Here is a 22,528-nt window from a genome sequence, read left to right on the forward strand (position 1 = left end):
TCGTTCTTCTCTTCTAATACAACCTACAGCAGTCTCCACGGAGGAGGGCATAGGAGCACTTCCCCAGGTACTGATCACTATTTCAGAGAGTTCCAAATTACACAGATTTTGAGTAGTCAATGTTAACCTTCTTTTTTCCCTGTAAGTATGGCTTCTTTCAGATGCACAATTTTTCTGAACATGAGGTATTTTTCACGAACATATATGATGTTATAGAAGAAACATTCACTATTTGCATGTCAGAGACTGTAAAGACAAATTCACCTTGGACATTGTTTCTACACTCAAGGAGCATCCTCTAGCAAGTTCCCTACAACCCCAAGTCCTTAAATATCGGGCAACTACCACAATGAAGTACCACTTCACACTCACAAGAACATGGAGGAAATGGAACCCTCATCCAGTGCTAGCGGGAATGTAAACTAGCCCAGCCACTTCGGAAAAAGTTGGGCATTTCCCCAAGAGTTAAAACGTAAGTCAGCCTATGACCCAGCAATTCCACCCTGAGATGTATACTCAGCATGAAAACATACGTCCCAACACTAACTTGTGCACTAGTGTTCACAGCAGAATTATCCTAACAGCCCCCACAGCGGAAACCACCCATGTGTTTAAGTGATGAATGGATAAGTACAATCACAGCAGTGTATCCGTACACTGGGACATCTTTTGGCAATTAAAAAAAACCGAAGTATCTTCAACATGGATGCCCCTTAGAACCATCCTAAGCAAGACGCGCCAGGGTGGCTCAGTGGGTTGAGCCTCTGCCTTCGGCTCAGGTCGTGATCTCAGGGTCCTGGGATGGAGCCCTGCATCGGGCTGTCTGCTCAGTGGGGAGCCTGCTTCCCCCTGCATCACCCCGCCGCCAGCCTCTCTGCCTACTTGTGATCTCTGTCTGTCAAATAAATAAATAAAATCTTAAAAAAAAAAAGATAATAAAAATGTTATTTATCTCTACTTAGCCTTACTTGGGGTCTTAATTGGTTGAGTACTAGAAAAATTCCTAATAGTCTAACAAACTGAAGGTGAATTAAGCCCAGGTCCTACCCTTAGCACAATTTGGATTTGGATCAATTTTCCCCAAATCCAGAACTATCCTTAGGCCACGCGACTTCAAAAGCTGTTCACCTCGTTCAAACAAGACAGGAGCACATTGTAATGGGAAAGCAGACGCGAGTAACACCTTTTTGGCTGGAACCTGGACTAAGCAAAGAAAAAGGGGGAAAGAAGCAATCTGGCCGCGAAGAGCCGCAGTCACCCTCGCCTGTGGAGAAGGAAATGAAAAGAAACTGAATCAAAAGCACGTCTGTCTCCTTCACGGGGCTGCAGCGTTCGGCAGCGACAAGGCGGCCCGCAGGCTCGGCCCTCAGACCCGACGTGGACGGCGCCGCAGCCTCACCCTCCGCGCGCCGCACGAGACCTCGCTGCAAGGCCCCCCGCCGCCGGTTCCCGGTCCCTCCCTCCCGCCCTCCCGTACTGCGGCCGAGTCCCCGCCACACCCGGCCCCAAGGGCCTTACCCGGCTTCCGCCAACCCCCACAGGGGCGAAGGGTCTCCGGAGAAGGGGTCGTCCAAGTGAAGCCGACGTGTGCCCACCGCACTGTCATGCCATCTCCTCCGGGCGCCCGGTCTCGGGCCAGGCACAGCCGCAGCTCCTCCACTACCTCCGCCGCAAGCAGCTACCTAACGCATCGCCCGGAGCCGCTCCGCCTCGCCGGGTCGCTGACGCGGGGGCCCGATTCCGCGTCCGCGTCTCCCGAGCGCAGCGCTTCTCCCCCCGCCCCCGCCCCCTCCGGGCGCTCCTGCGTTCGCGCCCGGGCCCTATCCGCGTGCTCCTGGACTCGCCTCGGTTTCGCCCTGGCCTCTCCGCTCCGCATTTTCACGCTCGGCCTCACAAGAACCCGATGGCATCGGATGTAACCACCGGGGCTGACACAGACGAAAACGAGCCCACAAACACCGAACCCACGACGCGCCCTCAAGCCGAGAGGGAGGGGCCGTCAAGGGCTCGTCTTCATGCCCGGCTTTTCCGATTGGCTGCGGCGGCACGACGTGGCCTGCGATTGGTCACGGCGCCCAGCGCAGCGCCCCTGACGAGGAAGGGTAGGCGTCTTGCGCCGTAAGAGCCCGCCTTTTCCGGCAAATAAAGGTCGTAGCGGCCGAGTCCGCGGGCGGAGCCAAATCTGTCGCGATTAATGCGGCCGCGGGAACACCCAAAGTGGAGCCCCACGTAGCAAGATGACCCGAAGCTGCTCGGCAGTGGGCTGCAGCACCCGGGACACCGTGCTGAGCCGGGAGCGCGGCCTCTCCTTCCACCAGTGCGTGAGAGCAGCCTCCGGCCGTCTAACTCCCGGCACGGCCTGGCGGGCAGCGGGCCAGAGTGGGGCGGGGCCGGGCGTGCGCCGCGCCGTTGACGTGACGCGACGCGGCGCGACGCGCGTAGCGTGGGGACAGGAATGGGGAAGTTGGAGAGTTCGGGTGCTTCCTGCCCCGCACCCCGTTGCCTGCCGCTTGCCGCAGCGCTTCCGGCGGGGCTTGTTGGCGCGGAGCCGCGCTCCCTGCCGTCGCGTCCACTGCGCGGCGTGCGGCTGGCTCGGGAGCCGGGCGGGCTCGAGCTGTCGCCGGCGCCGCGCGTCCCTGCCGCGCACCCGGCGGGTTGGCTGCGCCCTGCAGGCCCGGCCGAGGGGCGGCCGCGGGCGTCGGCTCCGGAGCGGGGCCGCCCGTCGGGGCCGTGCGCGCGCGGGTGCATGGACGCGGCGCGCGTCCCCGGTCCTCGCGGCCTGAAGTGCGCCGGGGCCGCGGGGGACGGGGCCGGCGGGGCTCCGGGAGGAGAGCGGGTGGTGCTGGAGCCGGACCTCGCGCGTCCCCGCGGGCGGGCGTGAGAGGAGTGGCCGCAGGTCGTTGGAGAAGACGGTGCGAGAGCCCCGGCTGCGCGCTCGGGTCGGTGCGGCCGCCCGCGCCGGTGGTTCTGGTCTCTGTCCCGCGGCCTCCGCTCCTCGCGGCGCTCGGCTCGGGCGGCCCCCGCGTGCGCGGCCGCGCCGTCCCCGGTGGCCGGACTCCCCAGAGCAGCAGCGTCCGCTGCGCCCCGAGTGCTCCGACCTGCCGACCTGCCGTGGCGCGTGGCGCGGCTGCTCTGAGGCGCCGACGGCGTCGCCCGGGCCGCCCGACCCAGTGAGCGCCGGGAGCTCCTCGTCCTGACCCGGCTAGCTCGGGGTCGCGTCGGCGGCTCCGGACGCTCCTCCAGGGGCTTGTGGACACCGGCCCTGCTTCCTCCTCATCTCCCTCATTCCCCGGTGCCGCCTTGGGTTCAGACGAGGAGGAGTTCGTTGATGGCCTTGGTCTGGTCCACCGGGCACCGGGGAAGGAGCGAGGGGAGGGCTGGCGTTACCGTCGTCCGCTCCGGGCCTCCGCTGACCGGCGCCATTCATTCCGGATCCCGGATTCCCGGGAGTGATTTTTCTAAAAATGCTGGTTCTGTGCGCGTTCCCGGACGGTTTTACTCCGGGCTTTTCCGGGCCTTTACGGAGTCCACGCTCGTCCGGGAAGCCCTTCCTGCCTCCGAATCCGTCCGTGTTCCGTCCCGGTCCCGCGCCGGGTGGAGCGCGCGTCCTTACGCGAACCGGAGGGAGTCCTCGGCGTCAGGCTTAGCGCCGAGACGGTACGGACGGGACGGTGACCCGGGGAGGAAGGAGTCTGTCCACTTGCGTTGCCCAGAGAGACCGTCTTCAGGGTTAGCCGTCCCCGAAGGAGCCTGCAGTGCATGCCCCTGACACGTACATGGTGATGTGTAAATTACAGACCGGGACTGATGTATTCATGTATATTATGAAACAAAAATTAAAGGGTGGGGCGTAAAATTGTGAAAATAAATTCCAGTATTTGCTTCCAATCTCAGTAAACGAGTGCATTCTCTTCTGGAGGCCTCTAACCTGAAGGATGGATCCCAGACTTAGCGCAGCGAACAAGATCTTTTATGATCTGGCCTCTAGCCCTCCCTCCAGCCCATCTGTAACCGGTACCAGCGACCTCCGTACTCTCCTTTAACTCCGTTCATCCTCCAGATAACTTACTTTTCAATGCTTTATGAACCAGTAAGATGCAAGTAGTTATTTTATATCTCTGTGTTGTTGCATCTGCGTGGAGTGGCCACTGGCTGCACGGCAAACTCCTATCACCACCTCAGTTCTCGCTCCAATATTCTCTCTTCTGAAGCCTTCCCCAGCGTCCCCAGAGCCATTACCAAGAGTTGTGAAAGATGTTGCAAGGACACAGGCAAGGGGCTGTGTCTGAAAAGCACGAATCAAAGTGACTAAAGGTGTGGAAACTTGTTATTAGAATACTGGTACTTAGTTAAACATATAAATGTTTAAATATGAGAGGACTGGCAAGTTTAAAGGAGTGACACTTTGATTCATTCTCTTCTTGTTGGTATAAAGAAATTAAACAATTTATTTCATAATCAAAGAAATATATGTATGATAATTTGAAAGTGTTTTTACCTGAATTGTTGTAACGAATTTTTAAAACGTTTAATTATGAGACATTTCAAACACACTAGCAGGCAAATAATAATACATAACAAACATCTGTGCACCCACCACTAGAATTAAGCAGACATTAACAGTTTGCCTTGTTTCAGGTTTTGGTTTGTTTTGTTTTGTTGTCTTCTTAAAGAGAATTAAGTTACAGGTATAGTTAAAGCTTTACCCTTGAATCCCTTCTCTCCTTAAAGGCAGCCACTGTAGAAAGGATTTTGTTAGTCACTTTTCTGGAAAATATATGCAGGGAGCCAATGGTAAATTTCTGCTGGTAGTGTGAAAAAAAGGCTAGTCAAAGGAGAGAGAAAACAGATTTTGCATTAAATAGAAGCCAATTCGTGATTGTATTTATTTATTTTTAAAGATTTTTATTTATCTATTTGCCAGACAGAGATGACAAGTAGGCAGAGAGGCAGGCAGAGAGAGAGGAGGAAGCAGGCTCCCCGCCGAGCAGAGAGCCTGACGCCAGGCTTGATCCCAGGACCCTGGGACCATGACCTGAGCGGAAGGCAGAGGCTTTAACCCACTGAGCCACCCAGGCGCCCCCATGATTGTCTTTATGAGATGATGATTGGTGGGGATTTTTCTTTTGAAAAAAGAATAGGGAGACATGAATTCCAATTTTAACTACCACTTAACTGGTAGCTATACTTAGGTCTGGGCTTGGTTTCATCTTCTGTGAAAGGATACAAACCTGTTGTGCAGAGTTTTTGTAAGACTAAGTCTAAATTTTCAAAACGTAAATACAGGGCGCCTGGGTGGCTCAGTGGGTTAAGCCGCTGCCTTCGGCTCAGGTCATGATCTCAGGGTCCTGGGATCGAGTCCCGCATCGGGCTCTTTGCTCGGCAGGGAGCCTGCTTCCCTCTCTCTCTCTCTGCCTGCCTCTCTGACTACTTGTGATTTCTCTCTGTCAAATAAATAAATAAAATCTTTAAAAAAAAAAAAAAAAAAAAAAACCTAAATACATCTGGGTGCCTGGCTGGCCCAGGTAGAAGAATGGGCAGCTCTTGATCTTGGGTCGTGAATTTGAGCCCCACATTGGATGTAGAGTTTACTTAAATTAAAAAAAACTTGAATCACACGCACATATTTATGGCACAAAGTGAATGCTTTAAACATATTATTAATTATTATTACCAATTTAATTTTATTCAGAATTGAAATTAGTCATGCTGGTTAGACTGCAGTATTTTCCCAACCCTTTCATTTTGTTTAATACTTTGGGGCAAACCAACAAAACTGTTTGGGACTGGCTTGTTACCTGCTTCAGGGGCTCCAGATGGTCCAGGCCATTCTGTGGGCTAAGGGGATTGGTGGTGGTGGTCAGCAGCCATGCCAGTTGGGAAGCTGTTTTGGAGGATAGGCTAGTAATAGAACTTGGTGGACTAGCCACCTTTTTACTGTCCTTCGTGTGGTTAGAGACTACCACGCAGTCTGGGGGAAAGCTGCCTCACAAACATGTGCCATTGGTTAAGAAGGGAACTCAATGAAAAGGTAGGTTTGCCTCACCTTTATTAGAAAAAGACCTGTGTTTTCGATCAAGTAGCATCATCTTCCTGGAATAATGCAGTGAAAGTCCTGAAAGTGGAATTGTTCCTAGGAAAGAACAAACTCTGGGTCGTACTTTACCATTTACAAAGGCTTTTGAGTGCATTTGTTGCATCGTGCACCCTTACAACAACCCTGTGAGGGGCTCAAAGATTGAGAGATGTATCAGATTCCACATGGCTGGTAAAAGGTCATTGAGGCTTAAATACAGGTTTTCCAATTCAGTGTTCTTTCTCAAGTGATTGAGAGAATATCTCAGAATTCTGTTACCATACTGCTGTATTATTTCCCTAGCCCTGAGCTGAGGAACTTAAAATTTTCACTAGTCTCAGTTTGTAAGAAGTGCATGCTTTAAAATCTAAGCTAAAAGATACAAAAATCACACAGCTCCCCCTGGATCTGTCCCTAGGACCGATCAAGGCAGAGGGTGCAGAAAGAGTAATTTTGTGATTTTCATTATATCAGTATCATGATTTTTTTCTCACAATTTCTAAACATAGTAATTTGGGCTTAAAAATAGAGAAATACAAGGTAGTTTTTATATTCAAGGTTAGGAAAAAGTGGTGCCTTTTGAAAGAAAAGGGGGAAATGAATTATGGGAAGTGGACTTTTTTTCTACTGCTCAGTAACAGATTTTTTTGAAGTGCAGCGTGGAAAAATAATCTGTAAATTCCAAGGGCAGGAATCCAGGAGTGGATTAACTCAGTGTTGCAGGGTGTCTCATAAGGTTGCCGTAAAATGTTAGCCAATACTAGAATCTTCTGAAGGGTGAGCTTTCTGAAAGACTCACTGACCATGGCTTTTGTCTGGAAGCCTGTTTCTTGACCAGTAGACCTATGTCTCTATAGGACTGCTTTTGACATGGCAGAGAAGTTCCCTCCGGAGAAAAATCATTCGGCAGAGGGAACAAGTGCCTTTTATTATCTAGTCTTTATTATCTAGTCTTACTTAGCCCATTGTCACTCCTGCTTTTTTTGTTTCTTAGAAGCAAATCGCTAACTCTAGCCCACACTCAAGGGGAAGGGTATTAGCCTCCATCCCTTGAAAGGAGGAGAAGCAAAGACTTTGTGGACATTTTTAAAGACACACACACACTAAATTTGAGCAGATTCTGTTAAGTGTAGGCAGCAAAGACAAAATGTGGTCGGGCCTTTAATATGAGAATTTCCCTTATACAAATTGAAGCAAATGAGATCACTTAGATATTGAAGTCTTGGAATCAAAAAAATCAAAGAACTAATGAAATCAGATTGAGTAAGTTAAACTTTAACTGGACTTGATGTTTACATAAAGCAGTTAAGTAATAAATGGGTTTGTTTAATAAATACTACTGTAGTATTACTATAATATTTTCCTGTTAATGGAACTTTAATATGATTGCTGTAGATTTCCAACTGATACCATACAGCGCTCAAAATGGATCAGGGCTGTTAATCGTGTGGACCCCAGAAGCAAAAAGATTTGGATCCCAGGACCAGGTGCTATTCTATGTTCCAAACATTTTCAAGAAAGTGACTTTGAGTCATATGGCATAAGAAGAAAGCTGAAAAAAGGAGCTGTGCCTTCTGTTTCTCTATACAAGGTACTTAAATCTAGGTGTAAACAAAACTAAATTCTGTAGAGCCTTTGAAAACCGAGGTACCTCATATTACAGCTGAATTTACAGAGGTTTAAAAAAATCCTAAGTCTTAAAATAAATCCAATAATAGATTTTAAATGCTTAGAAAACTCGTTTTGGCTTTTTAAAAAAAAAAATCTATATGTAATTTTAGGATTTTTTTTTTAATTAGGCATATCATTACAAATTGTTGTCAAGACACACATGAAGATTACCAAACTGATCACAAGAATCACCTAGTAGATCCCTTTGAATTCAAGCTTTTGTTTAAGTGTGAGACAGTTTCCAGAATACTTAGAAATTATGCTTTTTCTGGTCCCTCCCAGTAATGTTACTGATCTTGACCAAAAATGTACCTAATTATTAGCATTGATATAGAGAGGTATATCACTCCTGTCGGTGTTACATTCTTACGTTTCTTTTGTTTCTGCTTTTACCAAATGGCTCCTCACCGTCTGCACAGCGGGTGGAACTCATCTACCCATTCAGTCCTGCTGCTGCCCTTCCCTCCTCTTACCCTTTGGAGTCTCCTTTTGGTATTGTTTTCTTGTTCCTCCAATCAGAAGAATGCAGTTGGTGTCAAACCCAAACTCCTAAGCTCTAAGAGCTTCCGTTTATTTATTTATTTGCTTATTTATTTATTTATTAATTAAATATATTATTCATTTATTTGACAGAGATCACAAGTAGGCAGAGAGGCAGACACTGAGGCACCCAGGTGCCCCTAAGAGCTTCCTTCTAATTGTGCATTTTTAACTACTCTGAATTCTCCTTTTAAACTACTGCATATGTGATAAATTGACTTGCTTTCATGCTTTCATGTAATATCAGGAGTAGTTACTATTGTGACCTACAATAGTCCAGGCCATTGTGCCAGAAGATTTACATAAATTATTTTATCCTTAGAACAACTCTGTGTTATTATTCACATTGTACAGGTGAGGAGATGAGGGGCTATAGAGGGTTAGTGACTGCTAATAAATGAGGGGTCTAGGATTCAAACCCAGATCAGTCTTAATTTCCACGTCCACTTCCTTTTTGCACAAATAACTTTCCTATCTCTTAAATCATGTTACTGCTCCTTTAAAAAACTATTCATTTCCACGAAGCCTTCCCAAATTACCACCTTTCTGTTGTTACCTTAACTGTTTCAGACACTTTCAGAGTCCTATTAACTTTTGGCATCAGGTACACATTTTCCTATAATGCATTTGAAAAAATCAGAGATTCTGACCTTTTTCTTTCATAATTAACTCTCCACAGCAACCAGGTGAGTGCTTTGCATTTAGTGGTATTTTTACAGACAGTCTTCTGTGTAATAGTTTCAAAAATAACCTGAATTGGATATTTCTATTGCAGGTTCTTCAGGGCGTACACCTTAAAGGCAAAGCAAAACAGAAAATCCTAAAACAGCCACTTCCTGATAATTCGCAAGAGATTGCCACCGAGGACCATAACTACAGTTTAAAGAGGCCTCTGACGATAGGCGCAGAGAAGCTGGCTGAGGTGCAGCAGATGCTCCAGGTGTCCAAAAAAAGACTGGTCTCTGTGAAAAACTACAGGATGATCAAGAAGAGAAAGGGCTTACGACTGATCGATGCTCTCGTAGACGAGAAACTACTTTCTGAAGAGACAGAGTGTCTGCTACGAGCACAGTTTTCAGGTATGTTCCCCTTTTCCAAATTAACCATTAAGTACTTCCTTTGCTCCTGCCCATCAAAACATGCTTTTTGCTGAAACATGAAGTCTCAGGGTAAGCAAAGAGAAGGAAAAGTAATTGCCAAAATCTTTTCATGTATTTCCAGCTTTAAAAGTCATGTGTTATTATAAGAAAAGCAAAGAAATATATAAATGATGAAAGTTACACATAATCCTGCTACCCAGAGGTGAGATCATACGGTTGATACCATGTACTGTACTGTTCGTTTTGTATAAAGCAGTCGTTTTACAGCGAGTTCTTTGTGAGCAATTTTAACTGCTACATAATTTATCACTCAAGTGTTTTTGCCATGGAGTTGAACCAGATTACTTTGCCAGTTCCCTTTGAGCTTGAAAATTCTGTGAGTCTCCATACTATTTTCTGAAATATTCTGTAGAAGGTAGATCTGTCCATTGGAAAGACTTCCTCCTCTTCTTTGTGAACCAGATATTTGAAGAGGAACAAAATAAGTATTGGCAACTTACTCTTTGTTGAAAGCAGCAGAGATTTTGGATTTATGTTCTAGTAAAAAATAAGTATGTCTTGTTTCTAGAAGAGAGTGGGTATCGCCAGAGGAGGAGAGTAGTTTGTGTGTTCCGGTTGGGAGCAGAGGTAGTAAACAGTAATCCCCACCAGGGAAAGGATCTTTTTTTTTTTTCCTCAGGGTAGGCAAGATTGTCTGTTCAATCCGAATAGCATCCTCTCCCCAGAAGTGTTTCTTGTGTCTCATTTTCACCTCAGATAAATGGTAACGAGAGAACAAAATAAAGCAAATAAAAGTACTCATAATCCGAAATAAATAAATAAATAAATAAAATCTTAAAAAAAAAAAAAAAAAAAAAAAGTACTCATAATCCAAAGACGTAGTTTTATCGGGTTATTTCCTTCTCTTCCCTGTTCCTCTAAAATTCCCCACTTAGGCTGCCAGTGAGTAGTAAAAGAGTGACTTAAATGGAAACTTTTCTTCCCTCTTTTGAGTGACATGATCCGAGACGAACAAGAGGAATTGGTCAGGGGGGTCCTCAGATTGGATGTTAGCCTTTGAACAAACTCCATGAAACTGTGATTGGGTTTGGGTTTGGGTTTGGATGCCCACTGCATTTATGCCCCAATGCTGTGACCTATACCTGAAAGTTTTACTGTACACACTCTTCATCACAAAGAATAAATAAATTTATTTTGACAGATTTTAAGTGGGAGTTGTATAACTGGAGAGAAACAGCTGAGTACTCCACAGAAATGAAACAGTTTGCATGTACACTCTACTTGTGCGGTAGCAAAGTCTATGATTACGTCAGAAAGATTCTCAAGCTGCCCCATTCTTCCATCCTCAGGACGTAAGTGAATGACTTCTTAGATGTCAAAGAAAATGAGTATTTCATTATTTGACTGCATTTTATGTGTTAAGGCTGTTCGTGCTCATACTCATTTATTAGTCCATTTTCTCTTGTTTAGAAATTTTTAGGTGGTATTTGCGTATTAACATAGCACAATATTTTCACCAAAAAAATGAAGGCATATAGTCTGACAATTTTTTTTGCATCCTCCAGATGGCAGAGACACTCTTAAGTGATTTAAAAAAAAAATTGGTTTCTAATATATTCTAGTAGTTTGGGAATTTCTAAAACATTTCCGTAGTTTTAATATCAGGGTATCCTGGGAAATCTAGAACAATTCTGGATTGACACCATTGGTGTGAGGCCAAGCACTGCAGTTGATCCCCAGGACAGGTCTTCCCAAGAGGAGATTTTGGTAAATACTTTTGTAGGATTTGTGGTCAGAATACATAGATTTATTTATAACTCTTAGTGTTACAACACTGTGTTATAAAAAATAATCCAGTTGCTTTAAAATAAGGTACTTTTGTAATACCTTATAAAGTACCTGTTAAAGGCACTTTTATAATGAAAGTAATACTCAATTTTTACTACTTTTTTTAATCACTGGTTTTATGGATGCCTGTGTATGTATCCATGCATGTGGCTTAAAAATAACAGGAATTTATTGTCTCACAGTTACAGAGACTAGAAGTCCAAAATCAAGGTGTCATCAGGGTTAGTTCTGTCTAAGGGCTATAAGGGAGAAGGGTCTGTGTCATGCCTCTCTTCCTGACTTGTAGATGGTGGACTTTTCCCCTGTGTCTCCTTACATTATCTTCCATTACGTGTGTGTTTCTGTGCCCATTAGGAGGGCCAGTCATACAGGATTAGGATTCACTTTAATGACCTCGATTTAACTCGATTACCTCTGTAAAGACCATGTGTCCAAATAAGGTCACATTCTGAGGTATTGGGGATTAAGACTCCAGTGTATCTTTTTTTGAGGGACACGGTTCAACAGATAATAGTCACTTTAGTGATCATAAGCCTCCCCATTACACGACCTATAGGCAGTGTGGCCCCTGCTGGGCTCTGAGGCTCAGCTCTTGCTCCCTCCCTGCCCTCTGGCATCCCCTGCTGCACACAGTTGGAAGACTTCCTCGCGGCTGCTCGCCTCCTCCGGCCTTACAGTTAGTTCCCCGTGCCTGAAATTCCTGTTCTCTGTCTGTTGGTCCTAGTGATACTCCTCAGTCTGCAGACTCCGATTAGATACACATCCTTTCAGAAGCCTGGCCTGGACGAAGTAGTCCTCTCACACACATGATACGGAACTGAATCCAGTTCTTAAAACACGGTCTTCCTCCCTGGACCATGAGCTGCAGCAGTGTGAGGTCTTGTCTGATTCTGTGATCCTGCCCCGAACTGAGACCCTGCACAGTACCTGGGGCGCAGTGGCAGAGTGTAACTGGAGAGAAATTATTCTTGATGAGTAGGTGTGGAAAGAAGGAATGCCTGAATGGTCACTTAGCATTTCAAATAGAGGTCAGGAGGAGATTCTCCAGAACAGCACTGCATTTAATTCCATTTAATTCAGGGGATGGCTCTAGAGGACAGCGGGGAATGCCCTCCGCGCTCTGTCCAGAAAGCTACCTCCTGGTTTCTGACTACTTTCAGCTTTAGAACAGACCCGGGGGGGCTCTCAGCTTGAGAAACTTGAGAGATCCTGTAATTAAGGTAGAACACTGTACTAGTTTGGGGTGTGTAACGATTAGTTGGTACCTGTATGTATAGCAGAGTGATCACCGCACTAAGTCTAGTTAGCATTCATCACACACACAGCTAAAATGCTTTTTTCTTGTCATGACAACTTTCAGGACCTATTCTCTTAGCAACTTTCAAATATACAATATGGCATTATTAACTATAGTCACCGTGTTGCATGTTATATTCTCTTAAGTAATTATCCTACACACACTAGTAACAATACTAATAAAAATTTAGAAATGAGAGAAATTCATTAATTCTTCTTCTACGCTATATATAAACAATTACTATTAACATTTAGGTAAGTTTCTTCCAGACTTTTTTCTGTGCTTAGATTTATTAGTTTTTGGGCGCCTGTGTGGCTCAGTGGGTTAAGCCTCTGCCTTCGGCTCAGGTCATGATCCCAGGGTCCTGGGATCAAGCCTCGAATTGGGTTCTCTGCTCGGCAGGGACCCTGCTTCCTCCTCTCATACTCTCTGCCTGCCTCTCTGCCTATTTGTGATCTCTGTCTGTTAAATAAATAAATGAAATCCTTAAAAAAACAACAACTTACAGATTTATTAGTTTTTTACATAGTTATGGTCAACAGCATCACTTCAGGTACTTGTACCCTACCTGCCCAGGGCATTCTCCAGCTGTTGGGCATTTATTTATGTTGATCAAGCCTAAGAAAGAGAGACCATGATTATGAATTCTCAAGGAGTTGTGCTGTGTAAGGAGCAGAGATACGGGTCTGTGGGTAGAAGGGAACGTATGTGGAGGGGAGGGTGTCTGGTGAGCGGGCAGTTGTTTGATCATGTTTGCGTGCTCAAGGGAATGATCTACTAGGGAAGAAAATTGGTGATGCACAAGGGAAAGGATACTTGTGAGGGATAACATCTGACAGCATTGTGGAGAGATGGCCGGCCTTAATTAGGAGCAGGGACCATTCCTTTAAACAGGAAGAAAGGCAGAGATTCAGTAGGTTAACAGATTGATGGTAGGAAAACGAGTTTTTATTGGATTGCTTCTGTTCTCTCAGTGACATAGAGATCAGAGCTGAGCGGTGCCTAGGTGGCTCAGTCCATCAAGGGACCAGCTCTTGATCTCGGGGGTGATGAGTTCAAGCCCCAGATTGGGCTCTGCGCTGGGCGTGGAGCCTTCTTAAAGAGAAAATAGCCGAGGGGCGCCTGGGTGGCTCAGTGGGTTAAGCCGCTGCCTTCGGCTCAGGTCATGATCTCAGGGTCCTGGGATCGAGTCCCGCATCGGGCTCTCTGCTCAGCGGGGAGCCTGCTTCCTCCTCTCTCTGCCTGCCTCTCCATCTACTTGTGATTTCTCTCTGTCAAATAAAATAAATAAAATCTTTAAAAAAAAAAAAAAAAGAAAAGAGCCGAGAGTCGGGGAAGGAGACATACCAAGTTCAGGGAGAAAGGAGAAAATGTGAATACTTGTTTCCCTCTGTTAGGACGGAGAAGTAGTTATGTGCAAACGATTAGATGATGACAGATCCAGCCAGACTCACATTTTGTAGAAACCGCTGTAGAATCCCTCCCTCACTGATTTCTACTTGTATCTTTCTCTGATTCATAGCCACTATCAGTCACTTCTGTAATACTCTGTGTACTGATACCGAATCTTTTTCATTTCTCTCTTGAATTCTTTTTGTCCAGAACCTTCCCAGAACTGTGCTGCTTATAATTCCAGTTTTTTGGGTCTTGAAGGTTTGTTTTCACATATCTTTTGTAAGAATGTCTTCACATCCTCAGCCTCCCTCATTATAACAGTGATACGTGTGGTATGATCTTTTAGATTTTCTCTAATTTTTTATTTAGGTATTCATTGCAGTTTAGTTAATTAGGTCCCTCTAATGGGGAAGGGGATATGAGTGATTCAGAGGCAAACAAGACCATGGGAGGAGCTTACAGTCTTGAAAAACACTTAGCTCTGCCCAGCATTGTGGCGCTTCTGTGCCGTATTTTCTCCAGACAGAGTTGTAAAGCACCGAGTGGACTCCACATAATCACTCCACAAGGAGCCTGCTGTTTAATTTAAAATCTCATGTTGATGAGAATGGAAATTATTGGTAACACTTCTGTGAAGGAAAACTGGGAAATGTGAATTAATTTAAAATTGATTCACCTAGTTATGTGCACCAGAAGTCCGAAATTTGTTTTTAATTTCTTGCATAAGTTGAATTCAGGGGCGCCTGGGTGGCGCAGTTGGTTGAGCATCTGCCTCCGGTCATGATCCCAGGAGTCTGGGATGAAGCTCCACATCGGGCTCCCTGCTTAGTGGGAGAGCCTGCTTCTCCCTCTGCTTCTGCAACTCTGTCTGTATTCCCCTGCCTGGGCTCTCACATGCTCGCTCTCTCTCTCTCTCTCTCTGTCAAACAAACAAACATATATAAATAAAATCTTAGGGGAAAAAAGTAGAATCCATTCATTTCAATGCTGGTGTAAGTAAATTTCTCTTTATCTCCTACCCCTAGGAGTTGTGTAAGTGGCATAAACATGTACATGCGTATGTGACGCCCCCGTACATGGTACGGTGCTGTTTGTACTCTCTAAAAAATGGAAACAACCTGGGGTGCCTGGGTGGCTCAGTGGTTTGGGCTGCTGCCTTCGGCTCGGGTCATGATCTCAGGGTCCTGGGATCGAGCCCCGCATCGTGCTCCCTGCTCCGCAGGGAGCCTGCTTCCCTCTCTCTCTCTCTCTCTGCCTGCCTCTCTGCCTACTTGTGATCTCTGTCTGTCAAATAAAAAAATAAAATCTTTAAAAAAAAAAAAAAAAAGGAAACAACCTAATTGTCTTCCAGTATAGATTAAATTATTTATGGCTTAACTATACTGTGGGATAGGCCATGTACACTTTTAAAATGCAGTAGGTCAGTAGTTAGGGACACAGAAAAATATTTCTGTAACATTACTATTAAGTAAAAAAAAAAAAAATAGGTTCAGTATAAATTTTGAAAATTATATCTAAGTGTATATATGTGAAGAAATCTGGAAGAATGTCTCTGAAATGTTAAAGAGACTATCACTTTTTGCACTTTTTGGTTTGAAACAGACATCAGTCACTTCTCTGTCGTTCTAAGTTACAAACGGTTTGGGTATTTCTACTCTCAGTTATAAAACTTTTAAAAACAAGGCCACATATCTTTTTGTCTGGTATAGACCTCATTCTCGTAGCTATGGGCATTAAGATATCATTTAGACTTCCATTTAAAAATCAAATTCAAAGAACATCAGTTTTCCTAGCCTATTTAAAATAAAAACTTTTACATAGAGGCATGAAGTAGTTTCATTACATAATGATTCCACATGGAACACAGTGAGCATCATTGGGGTTCATTTGAGAATTCTAATACAAGAAAAAAAATTTTAACAGTGAGCATTTGGAGACACATTTGCCAAGGGTATTCATCACACTAGTGGGCGATAGCATTGCCCTGTTTTGCCATTATCTTACTATTTTAAAATACAAGCAATTGATTAATATTTAAAATTTTTCTAATTAATACTTTTATTTCTTAAATAGGTAAAAAGCAACTTAAAGTATGTTTTTTGCATCCTATAAATGTGTTTTTTAGATTTTTTTTTTTTTTAAATTTATTTGACAGAGAGCATTAGTAGGCAGAGAGGCAGGCAGAGAGAAGGGGAACCAGGCTCCCTGCCGAAGCAGAGAGCCCAGTGTGGGGCTCAATCCCATGACGCCGGGATAACAGCCTGAGCCGAAGGTAGCAGCTTAACCCACTGAGCCACCTACGCGCCCTAAATGTGTTTTTTAAACCCGTTAGTACATCTTGAAGTCGATTTAGTGGGTTATAGTTGGCATTATATACACACATGGTATATATATGTGTGTGTGGCATGTAGTGAGGGTAAATTTCATTTATGGAACTTTTAGGTTGCTGCACAATATTTGGAAAGCCCTGTCCTGAAATACTTCGGGAGGTATGTAAGAGTCTCATATAGAGGTTGGCTCTCCAGGAAGAAACCTTGGCAGCTTAGAATATAGCCCCAAAATCAGAAATAGCCCCAGGGTCCCCGGTGGACTCAGTTAAGCGTCTGCCTTTGGCTCAGCTCATGATGGCAGGGTCCTGGGATGAAGCCTCACCTCAGGCTCCCTGCTTAGTCGGGTGTCTGCTTCTCCCTCTCCTGCTGCCCCTTCCTCTGCTTGTACTAGCAGCCTGCCTTCTCTCTCATCTAAATAAATAAAAATCTTGAAAAGTGGGAGGAGGCCCTGGGTGGCTCTGTCAGTTAAATGTCTACCTTTAGCGCAGGTCATGATCCTGGGGTCCTGGGATTGAGCCCCACATCGGGCTTCATGCTCAGCGGGGAGCCTGCTTCTCCCTCTCCCCGTCCCTGTGGTAGTGCATGCTCTCTTTCTCTCTCTCTCTCAAATAAATAAAATCTTTTAAAAAAGGAAAGAAATATGCCCCCCCCCAAAGTCAATTAAGTTACAAAAGTAAACTTCAGGGGCGCCTGGTGGGTTCAGCCTCTGCCTTCAGCTCAGGTCATGATCCCAGGGTCCTGGGATCGAGCCCCGCATCGGGCTCTCTGCTCAGTGGGGAGCCTCCTTCTCACTCTCTCTCTCACTGTCCAATAAATAAATAAATACTTTTTTTTTTTTTCAAGTAAACCTCAGTGAAGATGAACACTCCAGTCTCTAGAGTCCACTTAGTCTTATTTGAGAAGGTGATTCAGCTTGGCTGTTGCCTTTCCTGACCCTCCGACTAATTAGAGAAAGAAAATGAGTGAAAAGAATTCTGAAGACAGAGGCTCACGTTGATAGGAAGAGTAATCTGGAGTCTGGGATGGTCCTGGACACCACAGACGAACTAAGGCAGTCAAGTAGGTACCTGGTGTAAGGCAGACAGATCCAGGCACCTTAATTGTCCCTGAGGGCATAATTTGGAGGCTGCAAGGAATGGTGGGAAGAGCATGAGCAGGACCTCGGGAAAGCTGGGTTTTCCGTTCTGTGCAGAACTAGCTGCATGGTAAGGGCCCTGTGGTTTAAGCTCTGTCCCAGTTTCCTAATCTGTAAAATGAGGTAGATGTGATGGATATTCTCAAAGTTCCCTTCCCCTTAAGCAGTTTTCTTGTTTCATTGAATTTACAGGTAAGACTGGTTTACGGTCTAAATTATAAACACATCAATGAGAAGAAACTGGGTAATTGATTTGTATACTTTTTTTAAAAAGTGAGCAATGAAAATTGATTTGTGCTATGTTTGCATCTTGAAATACTACTCTGAGTTTCCCTGTTACTTATTATTTTATGGTGATTATATGAATACATGTTTGAAAATAACTGTAGAATTTGGCTGCTTAAACTTCGCTTTGTCTATAGGGATTTGAGGCTACTTTAGGTTTTTTTTTTTTTTTTTTTTTTTTTAAGGATTTTATTTAGGGGCACCTGGGTGGCTCAGTCGGTGAAGTGTCTGCCTTCTGCTCAGGTCGAGATCCCAGGGTCCTGGGATTGAGCCCTGCCTCGGCCCCCTGCTCAGCTGAGAGCCTGCTTCTCCCTCTCCCCCTTGCTTGTGCTCTGTCTCTGAAATAAAGAAATACACTCTTTTTAAAAAAGATAAAGATTTCGTTTATTCATTGGAGAGGGAGAGAGGATCTGAAGCAGACCCCATAGTGAGCGCAGAGCCTGACGTGGGGCCGGATCCAGGACGGCGAGAGTATGACTTGAACCAAAGCCAAGAGCTGGATCCTCAACTGAATGAGCCAGCCAGACACCCCTACTTTACTGCCATTTAAGGCATTTTTCCTTTTTTTGTCTCTTCATTTGAGTTTTATGCTTTTCATTTTTCATGTTTTACAGATGGTTATCCAAATGCAAACCCAGTCCAGGTTTCAACAGCAACGTTTTTTCTTTTCTTCAACGAAGAGTAGAGAATGGAGACCAGCTGTATCAGTATTGTTCACTGATCATAAAAGGCGTCTCTCTCAAGCAACAACTTCAGTGGGACCCCAGCAGCCACCATTTGCAAGGGTTTATGGACTTTGGCCTTGGCATACTTGATGCTGATGAAACGCCACTCGCCTCCGAAACTATTTTGTTAATGGCAGTGGGTATTTGTGGTCACTGGAGAACACCTCTCGGTTATTTTTTTGTAAACAGGGCGTCTGGATATTTGCAGGCTCAGCTGCTGCGTCTCACCATTGGCAAACTGAGTGACATAGGGATCACAGTTCTGGCCGTTACGTCGGACGCTACAGCTCACAGCGTGCAGATGGCAAAAGCGCTGGGGATACGCATGGACGGAGACGACATGAAGTGCACCTTCCAGCACCCTTCAGCTTCCGGTCAGCAGATCGCGTACTTCTTTGATTCTTGCCACTTGCTCAGGTTAATACGAAACGCCTTTCAGAGCTTCCAGAGCATTCAGTTCATTAATGGCACGGCACATTGGCGGCACCTCGTGGAGTTAGCAGCGCTGGGGGAGCAGGAATTAGGCGGCATGGAAGGGCTGCCAGGAAGACTTGCGGATCTGAAAAACCACGTCCTGAAGATGAACTGTGCTGCCCAGGTGTTCAGTGAGAGCGTGGCCGGGGCGTTGGAGGGCTTGCTGTCGCTAGGCCTGCCTTCTTTCCAGAACTGTATCGGTACTGTCCATTTTTTACGCTTAATTAACAACCTGTTTGACATTTTTAATAGTAGGAACTGTTATGGAAAAGGACTTAAAGGGCCTCTGCTGCCTGAGACTTACAGTAAAATCAATCGTGTGCTAATCGAAGCCAAGACTATCTTTGTGACGTTATCTGATGCTAGCAACAATCAAATAATTAAAGGGAAGCGAAAACTAGGATTCCTGGGATTTTTACTTAATGCTGAGAGCTTAAAGTGGCTCTACCAGAATTATGTTTTCCCTAAGGTCATGCCTTCTCCCTATCTTCTGACTTACAAATTCAGTCAAGACCATCTGGAATTATTTTTGAAGATGCTTAGGCAGGTGTTAGTAACCAGTTCTGCCCCTACCTGTATGGCGTTCCAGGCGGCTTACCATAGTTTGGAGACCAGACACAGATCACGGGACGAGGCTTTTCTAAGTGAAGCAAGCACCCTTGACATTTCCCTTGCTCGAAGGACAGACTTGGCCCTGTGGACAGTTCAGCGTCAGTATGGAGTCAGCGCAGTAAAGAGTCTTTTTCACAAAGAGGGTATTTGCCAAGACTGGTCTGATTGTTCTCTAAGCGAGGCATTACTCGATCTGTCCGATCACAGGCGAAAACTCACCTGTTGTGCCGGTTACATCGCAAACAAGTTATCGGCTCTTTTAACTTGTGAAGACTGCATCAGTGCCCTGTATGCTTCCGATCTCAAAGTTGCAAAAATTGGGTCACTGTTGTGTGTTAAAAAGAAGAATGGTTTGCATTTCCCTTCAGAAAGTCTGTGTCAAGTCATAAATACTTGCGAGTGGATTGTGAGAACCCACTCAAGGATGGCAGTCTGTGAACTGCTTCCTAAACAGAGAGACCTGTTTCTGCAGCAGAAGATTTTATGTGAGCTTTCCGGGCATCTTTACCTTTTTGTAGATTTAGATGAGCATCTCTTCGATGGAGAAGTGTGCGCCATCAATCACTTTGTAAAGTTACTAAAGGATATCATAGTCTGTTTCTTAAAGATCAGAGCTAAAGATGCAGCGCAGTACCCTTTGAAACACCATTCAGAAAGACCCGAAATGAAAACTTTCTCAAGGAAACGCTGGTCATCTTTACAGGATGATTACAGATGTTCAGGTTTCGCTAACACCAATAAATTCAGGCATTTGTTGAGTAATGACGGATATCCGTTCAAATGAGGGACCCGAGATATGTCCAGGTTTTTGTGAAGAATAATTGCTCAGCATTTTGTATAGTTCAACTTACTGTATTTTATAAATTGACCATTCTGCACAGTTGACAAGTTTGTAATTCTGACTTACTAGAATTTCTAATTATGCGTATTATAAAATCTCATACTTTGGTTGGCAGCATTTCAGTTCCTTGGATCGTTGAAAGCTGTAAGTCCGCGGGAGCGGACTAGCCAACAGACGCTGCCTTTGAATACGCTACTCTCGACTGGGTAATGGGACCGGACATACTTTTAACCTGTTCCGTCTATTTTAAAGTGAGAGAATAACAACTCAAGAGTCGTTTAAAACATTGACTCTTAAAATTGACTGCCTTCCCTAAAAGCGCTTTGGTTTACAGCTGCTAAGAGTGTTAACAGAAAAATTAAAAAAAAAAAAATGTTGACAGAATACCTATAAAACCTTAGATATAATTTTTCTTTACATATGAAAATTAGGATGTGGTTTGAAAATTAGGCTAACTTAAAATCTCAAATACCACAAAATCCCTTTGCCAAGGTACCCTAAAAGAGAAATGGGCTGCAACAAAGCTGAGGAATGTAGTCCAAGAAGCATGTGAGGCCATTTTCACAGTCCATTGTCCTTGGACTCCTTGGACTTCGAAATACTACTTTTGAGTAATAGAGTGGATACTTATTTGACCACCGGAAGACCCCAATGCCCATCCGAGGATGAGAAAAAGCTTATTTCAGCTTCTCCTTCTGACGCCTCCTCATCTTTGCAGGGAGGCTGAAATAAACTTGCTTTCAGTGTTGAGTCAATAATGGGATGTATGTCGTCCGACTAATAAACTAGAAAAAGATGGTCATTTGGTTATGAAAATATTTGCCTTAATTATATAATAAGTTTTTTTCAGAAATTTGGAGGAGCTTAAGTCATCTCAAGATGAAAATATACAAAGAACAAATTTTCTCCGTTCTCTCACACCTAAACTTGAAAAGATGAGTAGAAAAACATTTAGATACATGTACTTTCACATACGGGGAGTGTTTTAAATAAAAGAAACAAGCACATGATTCATTTCTGTGTGTAAAACATTTACTCTTATCATTGACTGAATATTCACAAAATATAGTTAATATGAAAACTTAAACTTGCAGAAGATTAATGACCAGATAAAGTTGAGTTTTATTAACAAATTCTCCTTAAATTGTATATTTTGATACATTTTTTGTTCTACCTCAAAGACTTAAATTTTGAGTTGTAACCAGAATTGTACTACATCTTACGCAGGAGCTGTTGCTGAGAAGTCTAGATGGTGTGGTTTTTGTTTGTGATGGAATGAGTTTAGATGCACTGGATAATCTTATTTAAAAGAAGCCTATTTGTAAATCACCACCGTTTAATTTATTGTTTATATAAATCCAAGTTTTGTCCTGAATTTTACTTAAAAACTAGGTTCATATCTGTAGGTGTCTGTTCTTTGCTGCTGCATTTTATTACTTTACTAATACATATTGTACTTTAAGAAATTAGTGTTTTGCATTATTTCTTTAAGTGCTGGATAAATTGGACAAACATGGAAGACAAAAATATTTCTTTCACTGCCTTTAACTATTACTTGCTCTTATCTTAGTGAAAGGGTTTCAAGTCTGATGCCAGGTTTACTTAACATGATATGCTTTACAGTGAATTTTCAAAATTATTCATATTTGATTAGGGTAATTTATATTTTCCACTTAGCACCTTTGTCCTTTTTTCTTCAGAGAAAACAAACATTCTCTTTAGAAATTTATCCTTTCTACTTTTCAACAAATAGTGGTGGAACAACTGGATGTCCACATGCGGAAGTATTAATTCCACGTGGGTCAAAGACCTATATGTCAAAGGTAAAACTATAAAACTCCACGAAGAAAATCGAGTAAATCCTTGGTACTTGGATTAGGCAATAGTTTCTTAAATATGACACCAAAAACATAACAAAAAGTAAATTGGACTTCACCAAAAATAAAAACTTGTGTTTCAAAGGACACCGTCAAGAAAGAGACAACCCACAGAATGGGAGAATTTTTTTACTAATATATCTGATAAGGGACTTGTATCCAGAATATACTGAGAACTCCTATAACTCAATAATGAAGGACCAATAACCCAGTTTGAAAAATGGGTAAAGAATATCAATAGACATTCTTCGAAGGAGATCTACACATGGCCTGTAAACACATGAAAATACACCCAACACCATAAACTAGCTGGGAAATGCAA

General features: G+C 44.1%; 1 protein-coding gene across 1 annotated transcript; it reads left to right on the top strand.

The window, feature by feature from the left end:
• Positions 1 to 2,134: 2,134 nt before the first annotated feature.
• On the top strand, positions 2,135 to 21,795 carry THAP9 (THAP domain containing 9). The gene is made up of 5 exons (XM_032334758.1): positions 2,135 to 2,317; positions 7,472 to 7,667; positions 9,063 to 9,366; positions 10,589 to 10,739; positions 18,292 to 21,795. Exons 1-5 carry the CDS (start codon positions 2,238 to 2,240, stop codon positions 20,270 to 20,272), a joined length of 2,712 nt encoding a protein of 903 aa, XP_032190649.1. The 5' UTR covers positions 2,135 to 2,237; the 3' UTR covers positions 20,273 to 21,795.
• The last annotated feature ends 733 nt before the right edge of the window (positions 21,796 to 22,528 follow it).

Source organism: Mustela erminea, chromosome 2, assembly GCF_009829155.1.
Source record: "Mustela erminea isolate mMusErm1 chromosome 2, mMusErm1.Pri, whole genome shotgun sequence".
NCBI classification, from domain to species: domain Eukaryota; kingdom Metazoa; phylum Chordata; class Mammalia; order Carnivora; family Mustelidae; genus Mustela; species Mustela erminea.

What these genes read in the sequence shown, in the direction of transcription:
- THAP9 (XM_032334758.1), top strand. Translation starts at nt 2,238, where the DNA reads ATGACCCGAAGCTGCTCGGCAGTGGGCTGCAGCACCCGGGACACCGTG. An exon ending in GCTACGAGCACAGTTTTCAG is followed by an intron (nt 9,367 to 10,588) that starts GTATGTTCCCCT and finishes TTATTTTGACAG; the next exon opens with ATTTTAAGTGGGAGTTGTAT. An exon ending in CATTCTTCCATCCTCAGGAC is followed by an intron (nt 10,740 to 18,291) that starts GTAAGTGAATGA and finishes CATGTTTTACAG; the next exon opens with ATGGTTATCCAAATGCAAAC.